Source organism: Rhinolophus sinicus, chromosome 18 (genome assembly GCF_057876585.1).
Source record: "Rhinolophus sinicus isolate RSI-liver-muscle chromosome 18, RSI-T2T, whole genome shotgun sequence".
NCBI classification, from domain to species: Eukaryota; Metazoa; Chordata; class Mammalia; order Chiroptera; family Rhinolophidae; genus Rhinolophus; species Rhinolophus sinicus.
The window spans coordinates 44693391-44710893 of NC_142518.1; the positions used below are offsets into that span (position 1 = coordinate 44693391).

Here is a 17503-nt window from a genome sequence, read left to right on the forward strand (position 1 = left end):
TAGGTTACCATCTTATTTTCCCTGGCTGCTTTGAGGATTCTTTCTTTGTCGTTGATTTTAGATAGCTTGAATTCAATGTACCTTGGAGAAGGCCTGTTGGGATTGAGGTAATTAGGTGTTCTATTTGCTTCTTGGATTCGAGGATCCAGTTCTGTCCACAAGTTTGGGAATTTCTCATCAACAATTAGTTTGAATACATTCTCTGTTCCCTTCTCTCTTTCTTTTCCTTCTGGTATGCCCATTATTCTTCTATTGCTCTTTTTGATGGAATGAGAAAGTTCTTGGAGAGTTCTTTCATTTCTTTTAAATCTCAAGTCTCTTTCTTCTTCTATCTGTGTAATTTCCAGGTTTCTACCTTTGATATCACTTATTCTTTCCTCTATCTGGTCAACTCTACCACCTTAGCTGGTTATTTCCTTCTTAATTTCTTCTATTGATATTTTTTTAAATTTATTGGGGTGACAATTTTTAGTAAAATTACATAGATTTCACGTGTACAATTCTGTATTACATCATCCGTAAATCCCATTGTGTGTTTACCACCCAGAGTCAATTCTCCTTCCATCACCATATATTTGATTCCCCTTACCCTCATCTCCAATCCCCCGCCCCCCTTACCCTCTGTTGATTTCTTAATCTCCAGAAATTTTATTTGGTTCTTTTTTAAAATTTCAATCTCTTTCGTAAAATGCTCATGTTTTACTTTGATTGTGTTTCTGATTTCATTAAACTGCCTTTGTTTTTTTCTTCCATCTTGTTGAGTTTTTTCAGAACTGTATCTTGAATTCTCTGTCATTTATGTCACATAATTCCATATCTTTAAGTTCCGTTTCTGGAGTTTTTACACTTTCTTTCTGAGCTCTCTTGTTGCCTTGGTTATTCCTGGCAATTACTCGTTTATTATTTCTCTTCCTAGAGATCTGCAGGAGTGGCTTCTGCAACATGTTGATAGGAAGGTCTTTCTTTTGTTTTCCAGTACTTGTTGTTAGAATGTTTTATTTTCTCTCCGACTGCAGCCGTTTTTTCTCTCTCACATGGTAGTGCTATGTTTTCTCTGCACTATTCCAGCTTCTCACACAATCGGTTGGGGGTTCCCTGGAAGACAGTTTTCTCCTCTATTAATAGTTCACCTGGGTCACAGGGCTGAATGTCCGTGTAGTTATGCGGAGATCTTTTGAAGTTCGAAAGCTCTTCCTGCATCAGATTCAGAGCCCATATGTTTCAGCAATTCTGTTTACTCCTGCAGGCATCCGCCCAGATAGGTGGGGCTAGGGGCGGGGTGAGTTGTGAGAGGTGGTTCAGAGCAATGACGCGACTACCACCACACCCAGTCCTGCTTCCACAGCTCCCTCCCCTTTGCAGGAACTAGTTGGGCTGTAAATCCATATCTGCGGTCCACAGTTCTCAGAACAGCAAATATTCTGTTGTTTTGATCTGACACTGCTACTGTTCCATTTCTAGCACCGGGCAGGGAGGGGCGGGGCGAGCTCTTGGAGCTAGGGAGGTGGCAGCTACTCTCAGTGCATAAAGCTTCCGTTCTCTGCTCGGCAGTGAGGGCTTAAACCACGGTTTTCAGCCTTCTTCCCTCAGTCTTTGCTCTGACATCTCTGCCTTGACCGTTGGGTTAAGCCATGTTATATGCTGTCCCATCAGCCCTGTGGGCCATAAATGGAGCCTTAGCAGTCCAAGTTCTTCCCTCTCCCGCAGCTGAGGTAGTTCTGGGATGCAGGGAGCTCAGATCACTGAGCTACGTCTGCGTCCTGCGCCCGCGTGGTTCCGATCCACACTTCTCCCTTCTCTCCTCCCCCTCTGGCGTGATTTGCCCACCTTTAGGTGAATTCAGTAGTGGGCCTCTTCGTCCTGCCTGTCTGCTGTGCAGGGAGTCCTTTCGGGAGTTATAGTTGTTCAATTAGTTGTAAATTCCAGGGCAGCTTTACAGAGGCTCACCTCACGCCACCGTTTTGATGACATCCTCCATTTTCATGAAGTATCTTTTTCCCATTCACTTACTTTCAGTCTGTTTGTGTGTCTTTCAATTGGAAATGAGTCTCTTGTAGGCAACATGTGTAAGTGTCTTGTTTTCTTATCCGTTCAGCCACCCTATCTTTTGATTGGTACATTTAATCCATTTACATTTAAAGTAATTGTTGATAGATATACAGTTATTTCCATTTTATTATTCATGTTTTTGCCTTTTATGTCTTAAATATATCCCTTTAGCATTCTATTACTAGTTTGGTAATGATACACTTCTTTAGCTTTGTCTTGTCTGGGAACCTCTTTGTCTGTCCTTTGATTCTAAGTGCTAGCTTTGCTGGGTAGAGTAATCTTGGTTGCTTTTCATTACTTGGAATATTTCATGCCAATCTCTTCTGGCAGGTAGTTTCTGTTGAGAAAACAGCTGACAGTCTTATGGGAGCTCCCTTGTAGGTAACTAACTGCTTTTCTCTTGCTGCTTTTAAGATTCTTTCTTTGTGTTTAAAATTTGTCATTTTAATTATTATGTGTCTTCGTGTGGGCCTCTTTGGGTTCATCTTGTTTGGGACTCTGTGCCTCCTGAGATTTATGTTTATCCTTTTCACCTGTTTAGGGAAGTTGTCTGTCTTTTTTTCTTCAAATAGGCTTTCAATTCCTTGTTCTCGCTCCTCTCCTTCTGGTACCCTTAAGACACCAATGTTGGTACGCTTGATGTTGTCCCAAAGGCCCCTAAACTCTCTTCATTTTTTTGGATTCTTTTTCATTTTGCTGTTCTGATTGGGTGTTTTCTGCTACTTTATCTTCTAAATCTCTGATGCTATCCTCTGCTTCATGTAATCTGCTGATCCCCTCTAATGTATTCTTCATTTCAGTTATTGTAGTCTTTATTTCTGACTTCTTTTTTTGTATTCTATCTCAATTTTTATGTTTCCTATCTCTTTGTTGAAGTTCTCCCTGAGATCATTGAGCAGTCTTATAACCAGTGTTTTGAACTCTCCATCTGGTAGATTGCTTGTTTCCATTTTCTTAATTTTTTTTCTAGTGTTTTGTTTTGTTCTTTTATTTCAGTCGTGTTTTTTGTCTACCCTTTTTGGCTATGCCCTGTGTTTGTTTCTATATATTAGGTAGGGCTCTTAGGTCTTCCAGTCTTATTAGAGCAGCCTTATGTAGTAGGTATCCTGTGGGTCCCAGTGGCAAAGTTTCTCTGGTCACCTGAGCTGGGTGCTCCAGGTGTGTCACGTGTGTGGGTTGTGTGTGCCCTCCTGTTTTAGTTGATTGCTGTTAGCACATCAGTGGGTGTTTTGATCCTGACTAGCTGGGAGATTGGCCAGGACCACAGTGTGTTAGTTTCTGTGTGGGTGCTGACCCCAGGGAACAAGATTTTCCCCAGTGGACTGTGGTGCCTGTTAGTCCACCCTTTGGGTGTGCCACTTGCGGGGCTATTTGGGTGGTGCTCTGTTGTGGTCTGTAGCCTGTTACCTGGCGTTTTGTTTCTGGAGACACTTTGGAGAGGCTCTTGTGTAGGACAATGTCAGCCACCGCCTGTGACCATCCTGGGGCTGCCTTGTAGGAGCTACAAAGTGATCCACGGTTGGTCACTGTCTGTGCTGGTCCTGGAGGAGCTTGGAAGAGGCCACACTGTGAACCAGGGCCAGCTTTTACCAGTGCCATGCCTGGGGCAGCTGAGCAGAAGGCCCAGGGCACCCTTAGGCATACCTCCACTTGCCGGCTGCCTATAAGGCTAAGACCCTGAAAGAGCCCTCGAGTGGTATGCAAGTTTGATGAGACAGGGTCTCGGAGTAATCATGCTGGGTTGAGTGGTGTTCACCAGGGTAATATAGATTCAGATTTGGTGCCAGTGCAGAACCTGGGGCCACTCAACAAAAGGCACAGCACACTGAGAAAATTCATGGTCTGCCTAGGGCCCCCTGACTCCCAAGCGTTGTCCAAGTAAGACTGCAACATTGGCCCTGCTGGCTATCTGCTGCTGAAAGTCTCCTAACCCCGATTGCTTTTAGTTCTAGATGTTTTGGGGCCTTGTCTCTCAGGTGCATGTATAAATATTTGGGGTGCTCAATGTGGGTTTTAAAATCTTAGCTTCTCAGAGTGAAGCTCTGGGTTTTGAGTTCCCTCCCAATTGTGAGTCACTGTGACTATGGTGGGGTTTATGGTGAAATTTTGTCTCAGCTTTTTGCACCCACTTGAATAGGTATTTTTTTCATTTGCCTGATGAGTAAGAGTTGCTCAGCTAGTTCCCTGGCCCCCAGAGGAAATTGGTTTATATGTAGCTTATAAAGATCGTGAGTTCAGGATTTTCCTACATCCACAACTTGAATTGTAACCTTTGAGATATTCTATTATGTGTCTGCTACTTCCATTTGGTCTATTGTGTGATTCAAGTCCAACTTTTTCTTATTGATTTTCTGTTTGGGTGATTCATCTATTCTTGAAATTTGGGTATTTATATCCCAAGCATTATTGCATAGTTGTGTATTTCTCCCTTCAGGATTATTAGTATTTTCTTAATATATTAGACACTGATTTGCAGTTTACATATGTTTATGATTGTTTAATCTTCTTGATGAAATGGCCCTGTTATTATATAATGGCCTTCTTTTGCTCTTGTTACTTGTTTAGTCTTAAACTCTATTTTGTCTGCTAGAACTATAGCCATCCCCATTTTCTCTTGGTTTCCAGTTGTATGAAATCTCTTCTTCCATTTATTTATGTGAACATATGTGTGTACTTAAAGCTTCAGTTGAGCCTATCATAGGTAGCATATAGTTACATCTAGTTTTTATTAATTCATTCAGCATCTCTGTGTATTTTTATTGGTGAATTCAATCCATTTACATTTAGAGTAATTATTGATATATAAGTAATTATTGATATATAAGGACTTACTAATACCATCTTATTAATTGCTTTTTGGTTATTTTGTAGTCCATTTTTCATTTATTCCTTCTCTTTCATGTACTAATTAGTGTATTTTCATTCATCTGAAAGAACTTTTAACATTTTTTGTAAGGAAGGTCTACTGGTGATTAATTTCCTCAGCTTTTATTCTCTGGGAAAGTATTTCTCCTTCATTTCTGAAGGTTAACATTTCCGGATAGAGTATTCATGGGTAACAAATTTTCTTTTAACACTTTGAATATATCACTTCCCTCTCTCCTGGCCTGTAAGGTTTTTGATGTTAAATCCACAGAAAGCCCAGTAGGACTCCTTTGAATGTTACAAGGTGGTTTTTTTTCCTGACTGCTTTGAGGATTCTATTTTGTTTTGACAGTTTCATTTTTATGTGTCTTGAAGAAGTTTTGAACTGAGATAATGGGGTAACCTATTAGCTTCTTGAACTTGGATGTTTAAGTCTTTCTCCAGGTTTGTGAAATTCTCAGCTATTAATTTTTTAAATAAACTTTCTCTTCCCTTCTCCTTCTCTTCTTCTGGAACTCTGAAGACTTTGATTTGTTTTTTTGTTTGTTTGTTTTATTTTGTTTTTGATTGCTTGTTTTGCTTGGTGCTATCCCATAGAGCACATAGGCTTTCTTCTCTCTTTTTCGTTCTTTTTTGTTGTTTTTCTCCAATGACTGGATTATTTCAAAGGTTCTAGCATGTAGATCATTGATTCTATCTTTTTTTGGTCTATTCTGATAATGCTCTCTATCACATTTGTTGTTTTATTCATTGAATTCCTCATATCCAAAATTTGGATGTTTGGTTCTTTTTTATATTTTCTAGATCTTTGTTAATTTTCTCATGTTGTTCATACGTTATTTTCCTGATTTTGTTCAACTGTCTTTTGTGTCTTCTTATAGCTCACTGAGTTACCTCAAAATGGCTAATTTAAATTATTTACTGGGTAAGTCACAGAATTCCAGTTTTTTGAGATTGGATACAGGAAAATTATTGAAATTTTTAAATGATGTTTCCTTGATTTTTTCATTTTCCTTGGAGTTTCGTGTTGATTTTGCATTGAAGTAACAGTCACCTCCTTCAATCTTTACTAGTTGCCTTCAGTTGGGAGATACTTTTCCTTGGTTCTGCTTATATTTGGGGCTTTCTCCAACCTTATAAAAATGTACTTGTCTCATGCTTCTTGCTCTCTCTTATGGGAGAATTCCTAAACTTGCATATTTTCTCTTTATCTTATAATTTACCAAGCTGGCTTCTGGAAACCTCTCTTGTTTCCCTGAAAGTTGTGCTACAGCTCAAGTTTGTGGTTTCTCACTTGACCTCAGAGCTGAATCTGTTTTCTGCACACACTTCTTGTTTGCTGGAGCTTGCTCTTGCCACTGTATTTGGGAGGATGCATAAGAAGCTGGCTACAGTGTGGGAGGAGTTGTGGTTTTAACATCGGGGTATTAGAGGTGCCCACATATTAGGTGTGTGGATCCTCCAGTGAGGATTTTCCACTGGCCCTTGTGTGGGTTTCCTGCTAGAGTGATTTTCTGCTTATAATTAGAAAGTTTAATCCATTTATACCTAATGTAATTACTGACATTAAGGCACTTACCTCTGCCATTTTGCTGTTTTCTCTATGTCTTAAACATTTGTTTTTGAAGTTCTTCTTTATAACTTTCATTTATAATTGATTTTTTCTAGTGTCTCAAGTGCTGTGCCATGTCACAGGTTGTTATGGCAAATACCTGTGCCTACAAATGCTTTGGTATAATGATACCTGGGAAGCTACCCCTTCCCTGGTCATGCTCCAATTTGTATAAAACAAAGAGAAGATTTTTTTCACTTGTGTTTGAGGGAGTTGCCAGGCATGTTGAGACATACAGCTATGATATTTTTAGAATAAACCTCATATTGCTCCCCCTGGCACTAGCAAAATGCACTAGGCGTGCTTGCTACGAGCTTTATGGCTTCTGCCAATATGGGGTATAAAGGATGAAAGGCAGGTAATTTTAAATGACACAGAGCTCTAGTACCATAAAGTAGATGCTTCTTTCTTTCCCAAGTCTTTCCCAGTTGTCATAAGGTTTTTTTGTTTGTTTGTTTGTTTTATTTATTAAGATCTTTTTTTTTATTGGGGAAGGGGAACAGGACTTTACTGGGGAACAGTATGTACTTCCAGGCCTTTTTTTCCATGTCAAGTTGTTGTCTTTTCAATCTTAGTTGTGGAGGGTGCCATTCAGCTTCAAGTTGTTGTCCTTTCAGTCTTAGTTGTGGAGGGCACAGCTCAGCTCCAGGTCCAGTTGCCATTTTTCTAGTAGCAGGGGGCACAGCCCACCATTCCTTGTGGGAGTCAAACCAGCAACCTTGTGGTTGACAGGACGCATTCCAACCAAATGAGCCATAGGGAGCTCAGTGGCAGCTCAGCTCAAGGTGCCGTGTTCAATTTTAGTTTCAAGGGGTGCTGCCCACCATCCCTTGTGGGAATCGAGGAATCGAACTGGCAACCTTGTGGTTGAGAGGATGCGCTCCAACCAACTGAGCCATCCAGGAGCTCAGCAGCAGCTCAGCTCAAGGTGCCGTGTTCAATCTGGGTTGCAGGGGGCACTGTCCACCATCCCTTGCGGGACTCGAGGAATTGAACTGGCAACCTTGTGGTTGAGAGCCCACTGGCCCATGTGGGAATCAAACCCGCAGCCTTCGGAGTTAGGAGCATGGAGCTCTAACTGCCTGAGACACCAGGCCGGCCCTGTCATAAGGTTTTGACTAGGTTCACAGTTATGCAAAAGATTATTCTGAACCTTTTTGCCACCTCATTAGTTGATTTTTGGGGTGGACATAACCATAGATTTGCCTACTCTGCCATGTTGGGCACTATCCCTCTTTTATTATTGATTTTTAACTAGTTCTTTATAATATGGTAATTAATTTGTTATGTTCATGTAACTATTTTCCTAGTTTGTTGTTTTTGTTTTAATTTTTCTTCATGGAGTGTTCTTTATTATATTTATGTTCTTGATGTGTCATTTTGACTTTATGAAGAACACCATAATGTAAAATGGGAAACTCTAGAGACCTAGTACATCATCAGAAGATCGAAAAAGTAATAACATGGTTTTACTTTTCCTTTCTGCAGCCCAGTGTGTCAGAAATCAAAACTGGCTACCTTTCCATCATCATGGATCCTGAAGAGATGCCCCTTGATCAACAATGTGACAGACTTCCTTATGATGGCTCTAAATGGGAATTCCCTAGGGACCGGTTACAGCTGGGTGAGCAGCAATCTCTGTTATGTGACACTTCCACATATCTTTCACTATAGTTACAATATCATTGAGTAAAATGCCCCCAAAGAAGTAGTGACTTCAAATCCAGAATAAACTTGGTGTATTGTATGTAGTGCTGTTTAACTGCATTCAGGATGGACCAAGACAAAGTGGGATGCGTTTCAAAGATGGTAATGGGGAGAGGAGAAGCCATATATTAGGGGAGCAGAATGGCATTGTACACATAGCATGAGACTGAGAGGTTTTAGATGTACAAACTCAGTGACCTTAGGCAAGTCAAGTTGCTTAACTTCTCTGATCCCCTTTTTTTTATTTTTTTTTTATTTTTAAAAAATAAACTCATAGACACAGACAATAGTTTAGTGGTTGCCAGAGGGTAAGGGGGGCGGGGGGTGGGTGGTGGGTGATGAGGGTAAGGGGGATCGAATATATGGTGATGGAAGGAGAACTGACTCTGGGTGATGAACACACAATGGGATTTATAGATGATGTAATACAGAATTGTACACCTGAAATCTATGTAATTTTACTAACAATTGTCACCCCAATAAATTTAATTTAAAAAAAAATAAAAATAATTGTTTTATTTTTCATTACAATTGACATACAATATTAGTTTCAAGTGTACAACATAGTGATTAGATATTGGTATAACTTATAAAGTAATCAACCCAATAATTCTAGTACCCATCTGACACTATACATAGTTGTTACAATAATTTTTGCTATGTTCCTTATGCTGTATTTCATATCCCCATGACTATTTTGTAACTACTAATTTGTACTTCTTAGTCCCTTCCCCCTTTTCACCCATCCCCCAAAACCCTCCCAGTTGACAACCATCAAAATGATCTCTGCATCTCTGAGTTTGTTTCTATATTGTTTGTTTGTTTTTTTCTTTAGATTCCACATATAAGTGAAATCATATGGCATTTATCTTTCTCTGTGCGACTCTATTTAGTACAATACACTCCAGATCCATCTATGTTGTTACAGATGGCAAGACTTCATTTTTTTATGGCTGAGTAATATTCATATATATATATATATATATATATATATATATATATATATATATATCACCTCTAATTTATCCATTCAACCATTGATGGACACCCAGGTTGCCTCCATATCTTGGCTATTGTAAATAATTCTGCAATGAACCTATAGATACACATGTCCCTTTGAAGTAGTGTTTTGAGTTTCTTCAGATAAATACCCGGAAGTGAAATTACTGGATCCTTCTTTGTCTCTTGTTATTGCCTTTGTTTTGAAGTCTATTTTGCCTTCTATAAGTATTGTTACCACAGCTTTTTGTTTATTTGTTTGCATTTTCATGAGATATCTTTTTCCATCTCTTTACTATAAGTCTCTGTGTGTCTTTCCATCTGAAGTGAGTCTCTTTTAGGCAGCATATGTAAGGGTCTTGTTTTCTTATTCATTTAGCTACCCTATCATTTGGAGCATTTCAGCCATTTACATTTAAATAATTGTTGATAGATATGTAGTTATTCCATTTTAATATTCATATTTTTAATTTTTTTCTCATTCTTCTTAAAGAAGTTTCTCTAACATTTCTTGTAATACTGATTTGGTGTTGATGAATTCCTTTAGCATTTTCTTGTCTGGGAAGCTTTTTATCTGTCCTTCGAATCCGAATGATAGCTTTGCTGGGTAGAGTAATCTTGGTTGTAGGTCCTTTTCATCGTTTTGAATATTTTGTGTCAATCTCTTTTGGTTTGCAAAATTTCTGTTGAGAAATCAACTGACAGTCTTATGGGAACTCCCATGTAGGTAACTAACTGCTTTTCTCTTGCTGATTTCAGATTCTGTCTTTGTCTTTAACATTTTTCTTTTTAATTATGATGTGCCTTGGTGTGAGCCTCTTTGCATTTATCATGTTTGGGACTCTCAGCACTTCCTGGGTTTATGTGGCTATTTCCTTCTCCAGGTTAGTGAAGTTTTCTGTCATTATTTCTTCAAATAGGTTTTCTTTTCTTTCTTTTTAAAGTTTATTGGGGTGACAATTGTTAGTAAAGTTACATAGATTTCAGGTGTAATATTCTGTATTATATCATCCACAATTTACGTTGTGTGTTCACCATCCAGAGTCAGTTCTCCTATCACCATATATTTGATCCCCTTTGCCCTCATCTACCAGCCCTTTCCCTCCTTACCCTCTGGTAGCCACTAAACTATTGTCTGTGTCTATGAATTTTTGTTTCTCATTTGATTGTCTTGTTCTTTTGTTGTTTTTGGTTTACATACCACATATCAGTGAAATCATATGGTTCTCTGCTTTTTCTGTCTGACTTATTTTGCTTAGCATTGTATTCTCAAGATCCAGACATGTTGGCACAAATTGTCCTATTTCATCGTTTCTTACCGTTGAGTAGTATTCCATTGTGTATATATACCACAACTTCTTTATCCATTCATTTATCAAAGGACATTTTGGTTGTTTCCATGTCTTGGCCATCATAAATAAAGCTACAATGAACATTGAAGCACACTTGTCTTTATGGATAAATAAATGTTTTCAGTTTTTGGGTGTTTTTTTTTTGTAGATACCCAGGAGAGGGATTGCTGGGTCATATGGTAATTATATTCGTAATTTTTTGAGGAACCTCCACACTGCCTTACATAGTGGCTGCACCAATCTGCATTCCCACCAACAGTATATGAGGGTTCCTTTTTCTCCACAGACTCTCCAACACTCGTTAATTTTTGTCTTGTTGATGACAGCCATTCTTTTTCCTTTCTTTTTTTTTTCTTTTTCTTTCTGCCTTTTTTTTAAAAATTTTATTTCATTAAATTTATTGGGGTGACAATTGTTAGTAAAATTGCATAGATTTCAGGTGTACAATTCTGTACTACATCATCTATAAATCCCATTGTGCATTCACCACCCAGAGTCAGTTCTCCTTCCATTACCATATATTTGATCCCTTTTACCCTCATCTACCCCTCTCCCCCCCTTACCCTCTGCAAACCACTAAACTATTCAATGACAGTCATTCTAACTACTGTGAGGTGATATCTCATTGGGATTTTATTTGCATTTCTCTGATAATTAGTGATGTTGAACATTTTTTCATGTCTATTGGCCATTTGTATGTTCTCTTTGGAGAAATGTCTATTCAGGTCCTCTGCCCATTTTTCAATTGGACTGATTATGGGTTTTTTCTTGAGTTGTATGAGTTCCTTATATATTTTGGGTATTAGCCCCATATTGGATGCACTGTTTGCAAAAATCTTCCCCCATTCAGTGGGTTGCCTTTTTATTTTGCCGATTGTTTCTTTTGCTGTGCAGAAGCTTTTCAGTTTGATATAACCCCATTCATTTATTTTAACTTTTACTTCCCTTGCCTTTGAAGTCAAATTCTAAAAACCCTCTTTGAACCCAACGTCCATGAGTTTAGTACCGTTTTTCCCTGAAGATAAGATCTAGCTAGACAATCAGCTCTAATGCATCTTTTGGAACAAACATTAATATAAGACTCGGTATTATATTATATTATATTATATTATATTATATTATATTATATTATATTATATTAATTAACGGGTATTATAATATATTATATTGTGTTGTATTCCATTGAATTGTATTATATTATATTATATTATATTATATTATATTATATTATATTATATTATATTATATTAAAGACTTGGTCTTATATTATAGAAAAATAAGACCGGGTCTCATATTAATTTTTGTTCACATTAGAGAACGCATTAGACGCATTAGAGATGATTGTCTGGCTAGGTCTTATTTTGGGGGAAACACAGTACCTTTGTTTTCTTCCATGCAATTTATTGTTTCAGGTCTTATGTTTAAGTTTTTGATCCATTTTGAGTAAATTTTGGTACACAGTCACTGATAGCAGTCTACATTTATGCTTTTGCACGTGGCTTTCCAATTCTCCCAGCAACATTTATTGAAAAGGCTGTCTTTCCTCCATTGTATGTTTTTGGCTTCTTTGTCGAAAATTATCTGTCCATATTTATGTGGGTTTATTTGTGGGTTCTCAATTCTATTCCATTGGTCTGTGTGTCTTTTTTTCTGCCAATACAATACTGTTTTGATTATTGTTGCCCTGTAGTACAAGCTGAAGTCAGGGAGTGTGATACCTCCAGCATGTTTTTTTTTTTTTCTTCTTAGGATTGCTTTGGCTATTTGGAGTCTTTTGTGGTTACATACAAATCTGATGATTTTTTGTTCTATTTCTTTAAAAAATGTCATTGGGATTTTGATGGGGATTGCAATAAATCTTTATATTGCTTTGGGTAATATGGCCATTTTAACTATGTTGACTCTTCTAATACATGAACATGGAATATCTTTCCATGTCTTTGTGTCTTCTACAATTTCTTTTAAAAATGTCTTATACTTTTCAGTGTATGAGTCTTTCACATCCTTGGTTAAGTTTATTCCTAGGTGTTTTATTCTTTTTGTTGCAATTGCAAAAGGAATTGTTTCTTGTTTTGTTGTTTTTTTTTTATTTATTTTCCTGAACTTTCATTGTTAGTACATAGGAATGTAATGGAATTTTGTACGTTGTTTTTGGAGCTGGCAACTTTTCTGTAGTACTTTATTGTTTCTAATATATTTTTGGTGGAGTCTTCATGGTTTTCTACATATAGAATCATTTCATCTGAAAAAAATGACAGTGTAAATTCTTCATTCCCAATTCACATGCCTTTTATTTCGTTTTCTTGCCTGATTGCTCTGTCTAGGACTTCCAACACTATGTTGAAAAGTACAGGTGATTGTGTTCCTGAAGATAAAGTGAATGACTTCAAGTTTTAACTGATAATTGTGATGTGAGCTGAGGGTTTTTCATAGATGGCCTTCATTATGTTAAGGTATTTTCCTTCTATACCCATTATATTAAGTGTTTTAATCGTAAATGGAGATTGTATCTTTTCAAATGCTTTTTGTGCATCTATTGATAAAATCATATGATTTTTGTCCTTTATTTTGTTTATATGGTTTATCACATTGATTGATTTGTGCATGTTGAACCATACTTGTGCCCCTGGGATGAACCCTCCTTGGTCGTGATGCATAATCTTTATCATGCATCATTGCATTTGATTTGATAGAATTTTGTTTAGGATTTTGTATCTGTGTTCATCAGAGATATTGGTCTGTAGTTTTCTTTTTGTGTTATCCTTACCAGGTTTTTGGTATCAGGATAATGTTGGTATCACAAAATGAGTTACGGAGTATTATCTCTTCATTTTTTTTGGAAGAGTTTAAGTAGGACAAGTATTAGATTCTCTTTGAATGTTTGGTGAATTCACTAGTGAAGCCATCTGGTTCCAGACTTTTGCTTTTGGAAAGGTTTCGGATGACTGATTCAGTTTCCTTACTGGTGATTGGTCTATTTAGATTTTCTAATTCTTTGCGATTCAGCCTAGAAAGGCTATACGTTCCTAAGAACTTGTCATTTCTTCTAGGTTACTGAAATTGGTGGCTTATATTCCTTCATAGTATTCTTGGATGATGCTTTGTATTTCTGTGGCATCCGTGATAACCCCCCCTCTTTCATTTCTGATTTTGTCTTTTCTCTTTTTATCTTAGTGAATCTAGTCAAGGGTTTGTCAATGTTATTAATCTTTTTAAAGAACCAGCTCTTTGTTGCATTAATTTTTTCTATTGGTATTTTGCTGTCTATTTCATTTAGTTCTGCTCTGATTTTTATAATTCCTTCCTTCTGCTGACTTTGGGTTTCATTTGTTCTTATTTTTCTAGTTCTTTAAGTTGTAACATGAGTTTATTTATATGGAATTTTTCTTCTTTCTTGAGCTAGGCCTATAATGGTATAAATTTCCCTTTTAAAAGTGCCTTCACTGCATCCAAAAATTTTGGTAGGATGTATTTTCATTGTCATTTGTTTCTATGTATCTTTTGATCTCTCCACTAATTTCTTCTCAGTCATTCTTTAAAAGTATGTTGTTCTTCTCAGTCATTTTTTAAAAGTATGTTGTTTAATCTCCACATATTTGTGGGTTTTCCTGCTTTCTGTTTGCAGTTTATATCCAATTTCAAAGTCTTGTGATTAGAGAATATGCTTGGTATCATTTCAATCTACTTAAATTTGCTGAGGCTAGTCCCAATGTATTTCCCAATGTATGTTCTATTCTTGACAATGTTCCATGTACACCAGAAAATAATGTATAGCCTGATGTTCTAAGATGAAGCACTCTATAAATGTCTGTTATATCCATTTCATCTTACGTGTTATTTATGGTTGATATTTCTTTATTTATTTTCTGTTTGGATAATCTATCCATAGCTTTCACCTACTATAATTCTGTTTTGGTCAATTTCTCCCTTTAATTCTGTTAGTAGTTGCTTGGTATATTTCGGTGCTCCCTGATTGGGGGCATAAATATTGATGACTGTTATGTCTTCTTGTTCTATAGTCCCCTTTATCATTCTGAAACATCCATCTTTGTCTCTTGTTACCTTTTTCGCCCTGAAGTCTGTTTCATCTAATATCGGTGTGGCTACACCTGATTTTCTCTGGATACCATTTGCTTGGAGTGTCAATTTCCACCCTTTCACTTTGAGTCTATGCTTGTCCTTGTAGCTCAGATGTGTCTCTTGCAGGCAGCTTATGGTTGGGTTTAGTTTTTTTCATCCAATCTGCTACTCTGTGCCATTTTATTGGTGAGCTCAGTCTATTTACATTTAGGGTGATTATTGATCTATGAGTATTTCCTATCATTTTATATCTTGTTTTCTGAGCCTTTTTGTTGCTGTCTATTGTTTCTTTGCCTTTTTTGCTGTCTATTATTTCAGTGTCGTGGTATTCTGTGCTTTTTCCCTGTGTTTCTTCTTTTTTTTTATGTTATATATTTCATTTCTGGAATTTTTTTGAGCGGTTACCATTAAATTTATGTAAAGAATGTTTCATATTTAGAGTATTCCATTTTCTTTCTTTCTTTGTTTATTTCTTTATTTATTTTAATTAAAGTTTATTGGGGTGACAACTGTTAGTAAAGTTACATAGATTTCAGGTGTACAATTATGTAGTACATCATCTACACCTCACATTATGTGTTAACCACCCAGAGTCAGTTCTCCTTCCATCACCATACATTTGATCCATTTTCTTCAGTGTGCTTATTTTCTCCACTGTCTTGTGCCAGTTCAGACCTTTATTCTTTCACCTTCCATCCTTTTGTTGTCACAGATTATCCCTATTTATGCTGTGAGTTGATTTCTGCACTGCAATAGCAAGTTGTCTTTTTCCATTCTTTTTTTTAAATTTTATTTTATTAAATTTATTGGGGTGACAATTGTTAGTAAAAAATTACATAGATTTCAGGTGTACAATTCTGTATTACATCATCTATAAATCCCATTGTGTGTTCACCACCCAGAGTCAGTTCTCCTTCCATCACCACATATTTGATCCCCTTTACCCTCATCTCCCACCCCCCACCCCCCTTACCCTCTGGTAACCACTAAACTATTGCCTGTGTCTATAAGTTTCTGTTTCTCATTTATTTGTCTTGTACTTTTGTTGTTTTTGGTTTATATACCACATATCAGTGAAATCATACGGTTCTCTGCTTTTTCTGTCTGACTTATTTCGCTCCATTCTTTTTTTCGCGTATTTTTCTTCTTCTTCTTTGCGCTGTATGTTATGTTTAAGTGTATAATGTCCTATTTGATGTATGGGTTGCCATTTCCTAGTTCTGTCTGTCAGTTCATAATACTACTCATGGTTTTGTACTCTCTTGCGGTTTGTCTCAGGTCAAATAGCCTCCTTCAGTATTTCTTGTAGTGCATGTCATGTTAGAAAATTCCCTCAGCTTCCATATCTCTGGGTAGGTCTTTATTTCTCCTTTTAATCCAAAGGACATCTTTGCTGGATATATTATTCTTGGCTCATAGTCTCTCTCTGTCAATAGTTTGAATGTTTGATTCCGCTCACTTCTCACTTGTAGATTTTCTGCTGAAAAATCTGATGCTAATCTAATGGACTTTCCTTTGTAGGTTACCGTCTTGTTTTTCCTGGCTGTGTTGAGAATTCTTTCTTTGTCCTTAATTTTTGATATCTTCAATACAATGTGCCTTGGAGAATGCCTGTTGGGGTTGAGGTAATTAGGTGTTCTATTTGCTTCTTGGATTCGAGGATCCAGTTCTTTCCATAAGTTTGGGAAGTTCTCATCAACTATTTGTTTGAATATAAAGTCCTCTCTGTTCTCTTCTCATTTTCTTCTTTCTGTATGCCTATTATTCTTATATTGCTCTTTCTCATGGAATCAGACAGTACTTGTAGGGTTTTTTCATTTCTTTTAACTTTCATGTTTCTCTCTTCTTCCATCTGTGTCATTTTCAGATTTCTATCTTCAATATCACTGCTTTTCTTTTCCATCTGGTCAGCTCTATTAACTAATATGGCTATTTCATTCTTCCTTTCTTTTATTGAGTTCTCAATCTCTAGAAATTCTCTTTGGTTCTTTTTTTAATTTCAATCTGTTTGGTAAAATGTTCATGTTGTTCTTTGATTGTGTTTCTGAGTTCATTAAACTGCCTGTCTGCGTTTTCTTGCATCTCATTGAGATTTTTTTCAGAATTACAATTTTGAATTCTCTGTCATTTAAGTCACATATTTCCATGTCTTTAAGTTCATTTTCTGGAGATTTTTCATTTTCTAGCTGAGCTGCCTTGTTTCCTTGGTCATTCATGGCAGTTAATGGATTATTATTTCTCTTACTAGGCATCTACCAGAGTAGGTTCTGCAACAGGCTGATAGGAAGAAGTCTTTCTTTTGCTTTCCAGTAGGTGTTGATAGAATGTTTTATTTTCTGTCCAACTGCAGAGTTTTATTCTTTCTCATGCTGTAGTGTTATATTTTCTCTGTACTGTTCCGGCTTCTCACAATGAGGGGGTTCCCTGGAAGGTGGGCTTCTACTCTGTGAGCAGGTATCCTGGGTGTCAGGGCACCAACTCCATGTGGGGCTGTGGAGAGCTTCTGAAGTTCCAAAGCCCTTCTTGCACTAGTTTCAGGGCCTGTGTGTTTCAGTGGCTCTGTTTACCCTGAAGGGGTCCACCCAGATAGGTGGTAGCAGGGATGGGGTGGGTTGTGAGAGGTGGCTCTGTGCAATGGCTGTGACCACCAGCACATCCAGTCCTGCACCCAAGGCTCCCTCCCCTTTGCCAGAACTAATTGGGCTGTGAGTCCATGGCTGCAGTTCTCAGAGCTTCAAATATTATTTTCTTTTGATGTGACTCTGCTACCATTCTGCTTCTAGCACTGGGCAGGTCGGGGTGGGGTTGGGTGAGCTCTCGGAGCGTAGGTAGGGGTCGG

At 37.4% G+C, this 17503-nt stretch overlaps 1 protein-coding gene across 1 annotated transcript in view; it reads left to right on the top strand.

The window, feature by feature from the left end:
• The window catches only part of LOC109436875 (vascular endothelial growth factor receptor kdr-like), a 315916-nt gene that overhangs the window by 227999 nt on the left and 70414 nt on the right, over positions 1–17503 (top strand). The window contains exon 18 of the mRNA XM_074323230.2: positions 8015–8150. Coding sequence (XP_074179331.1) covers positions 8015–8150 — 136 coding nt within the window. The remainder of the gene's footprint in view (positions 1–8014; positions 8151–17503) is intronic.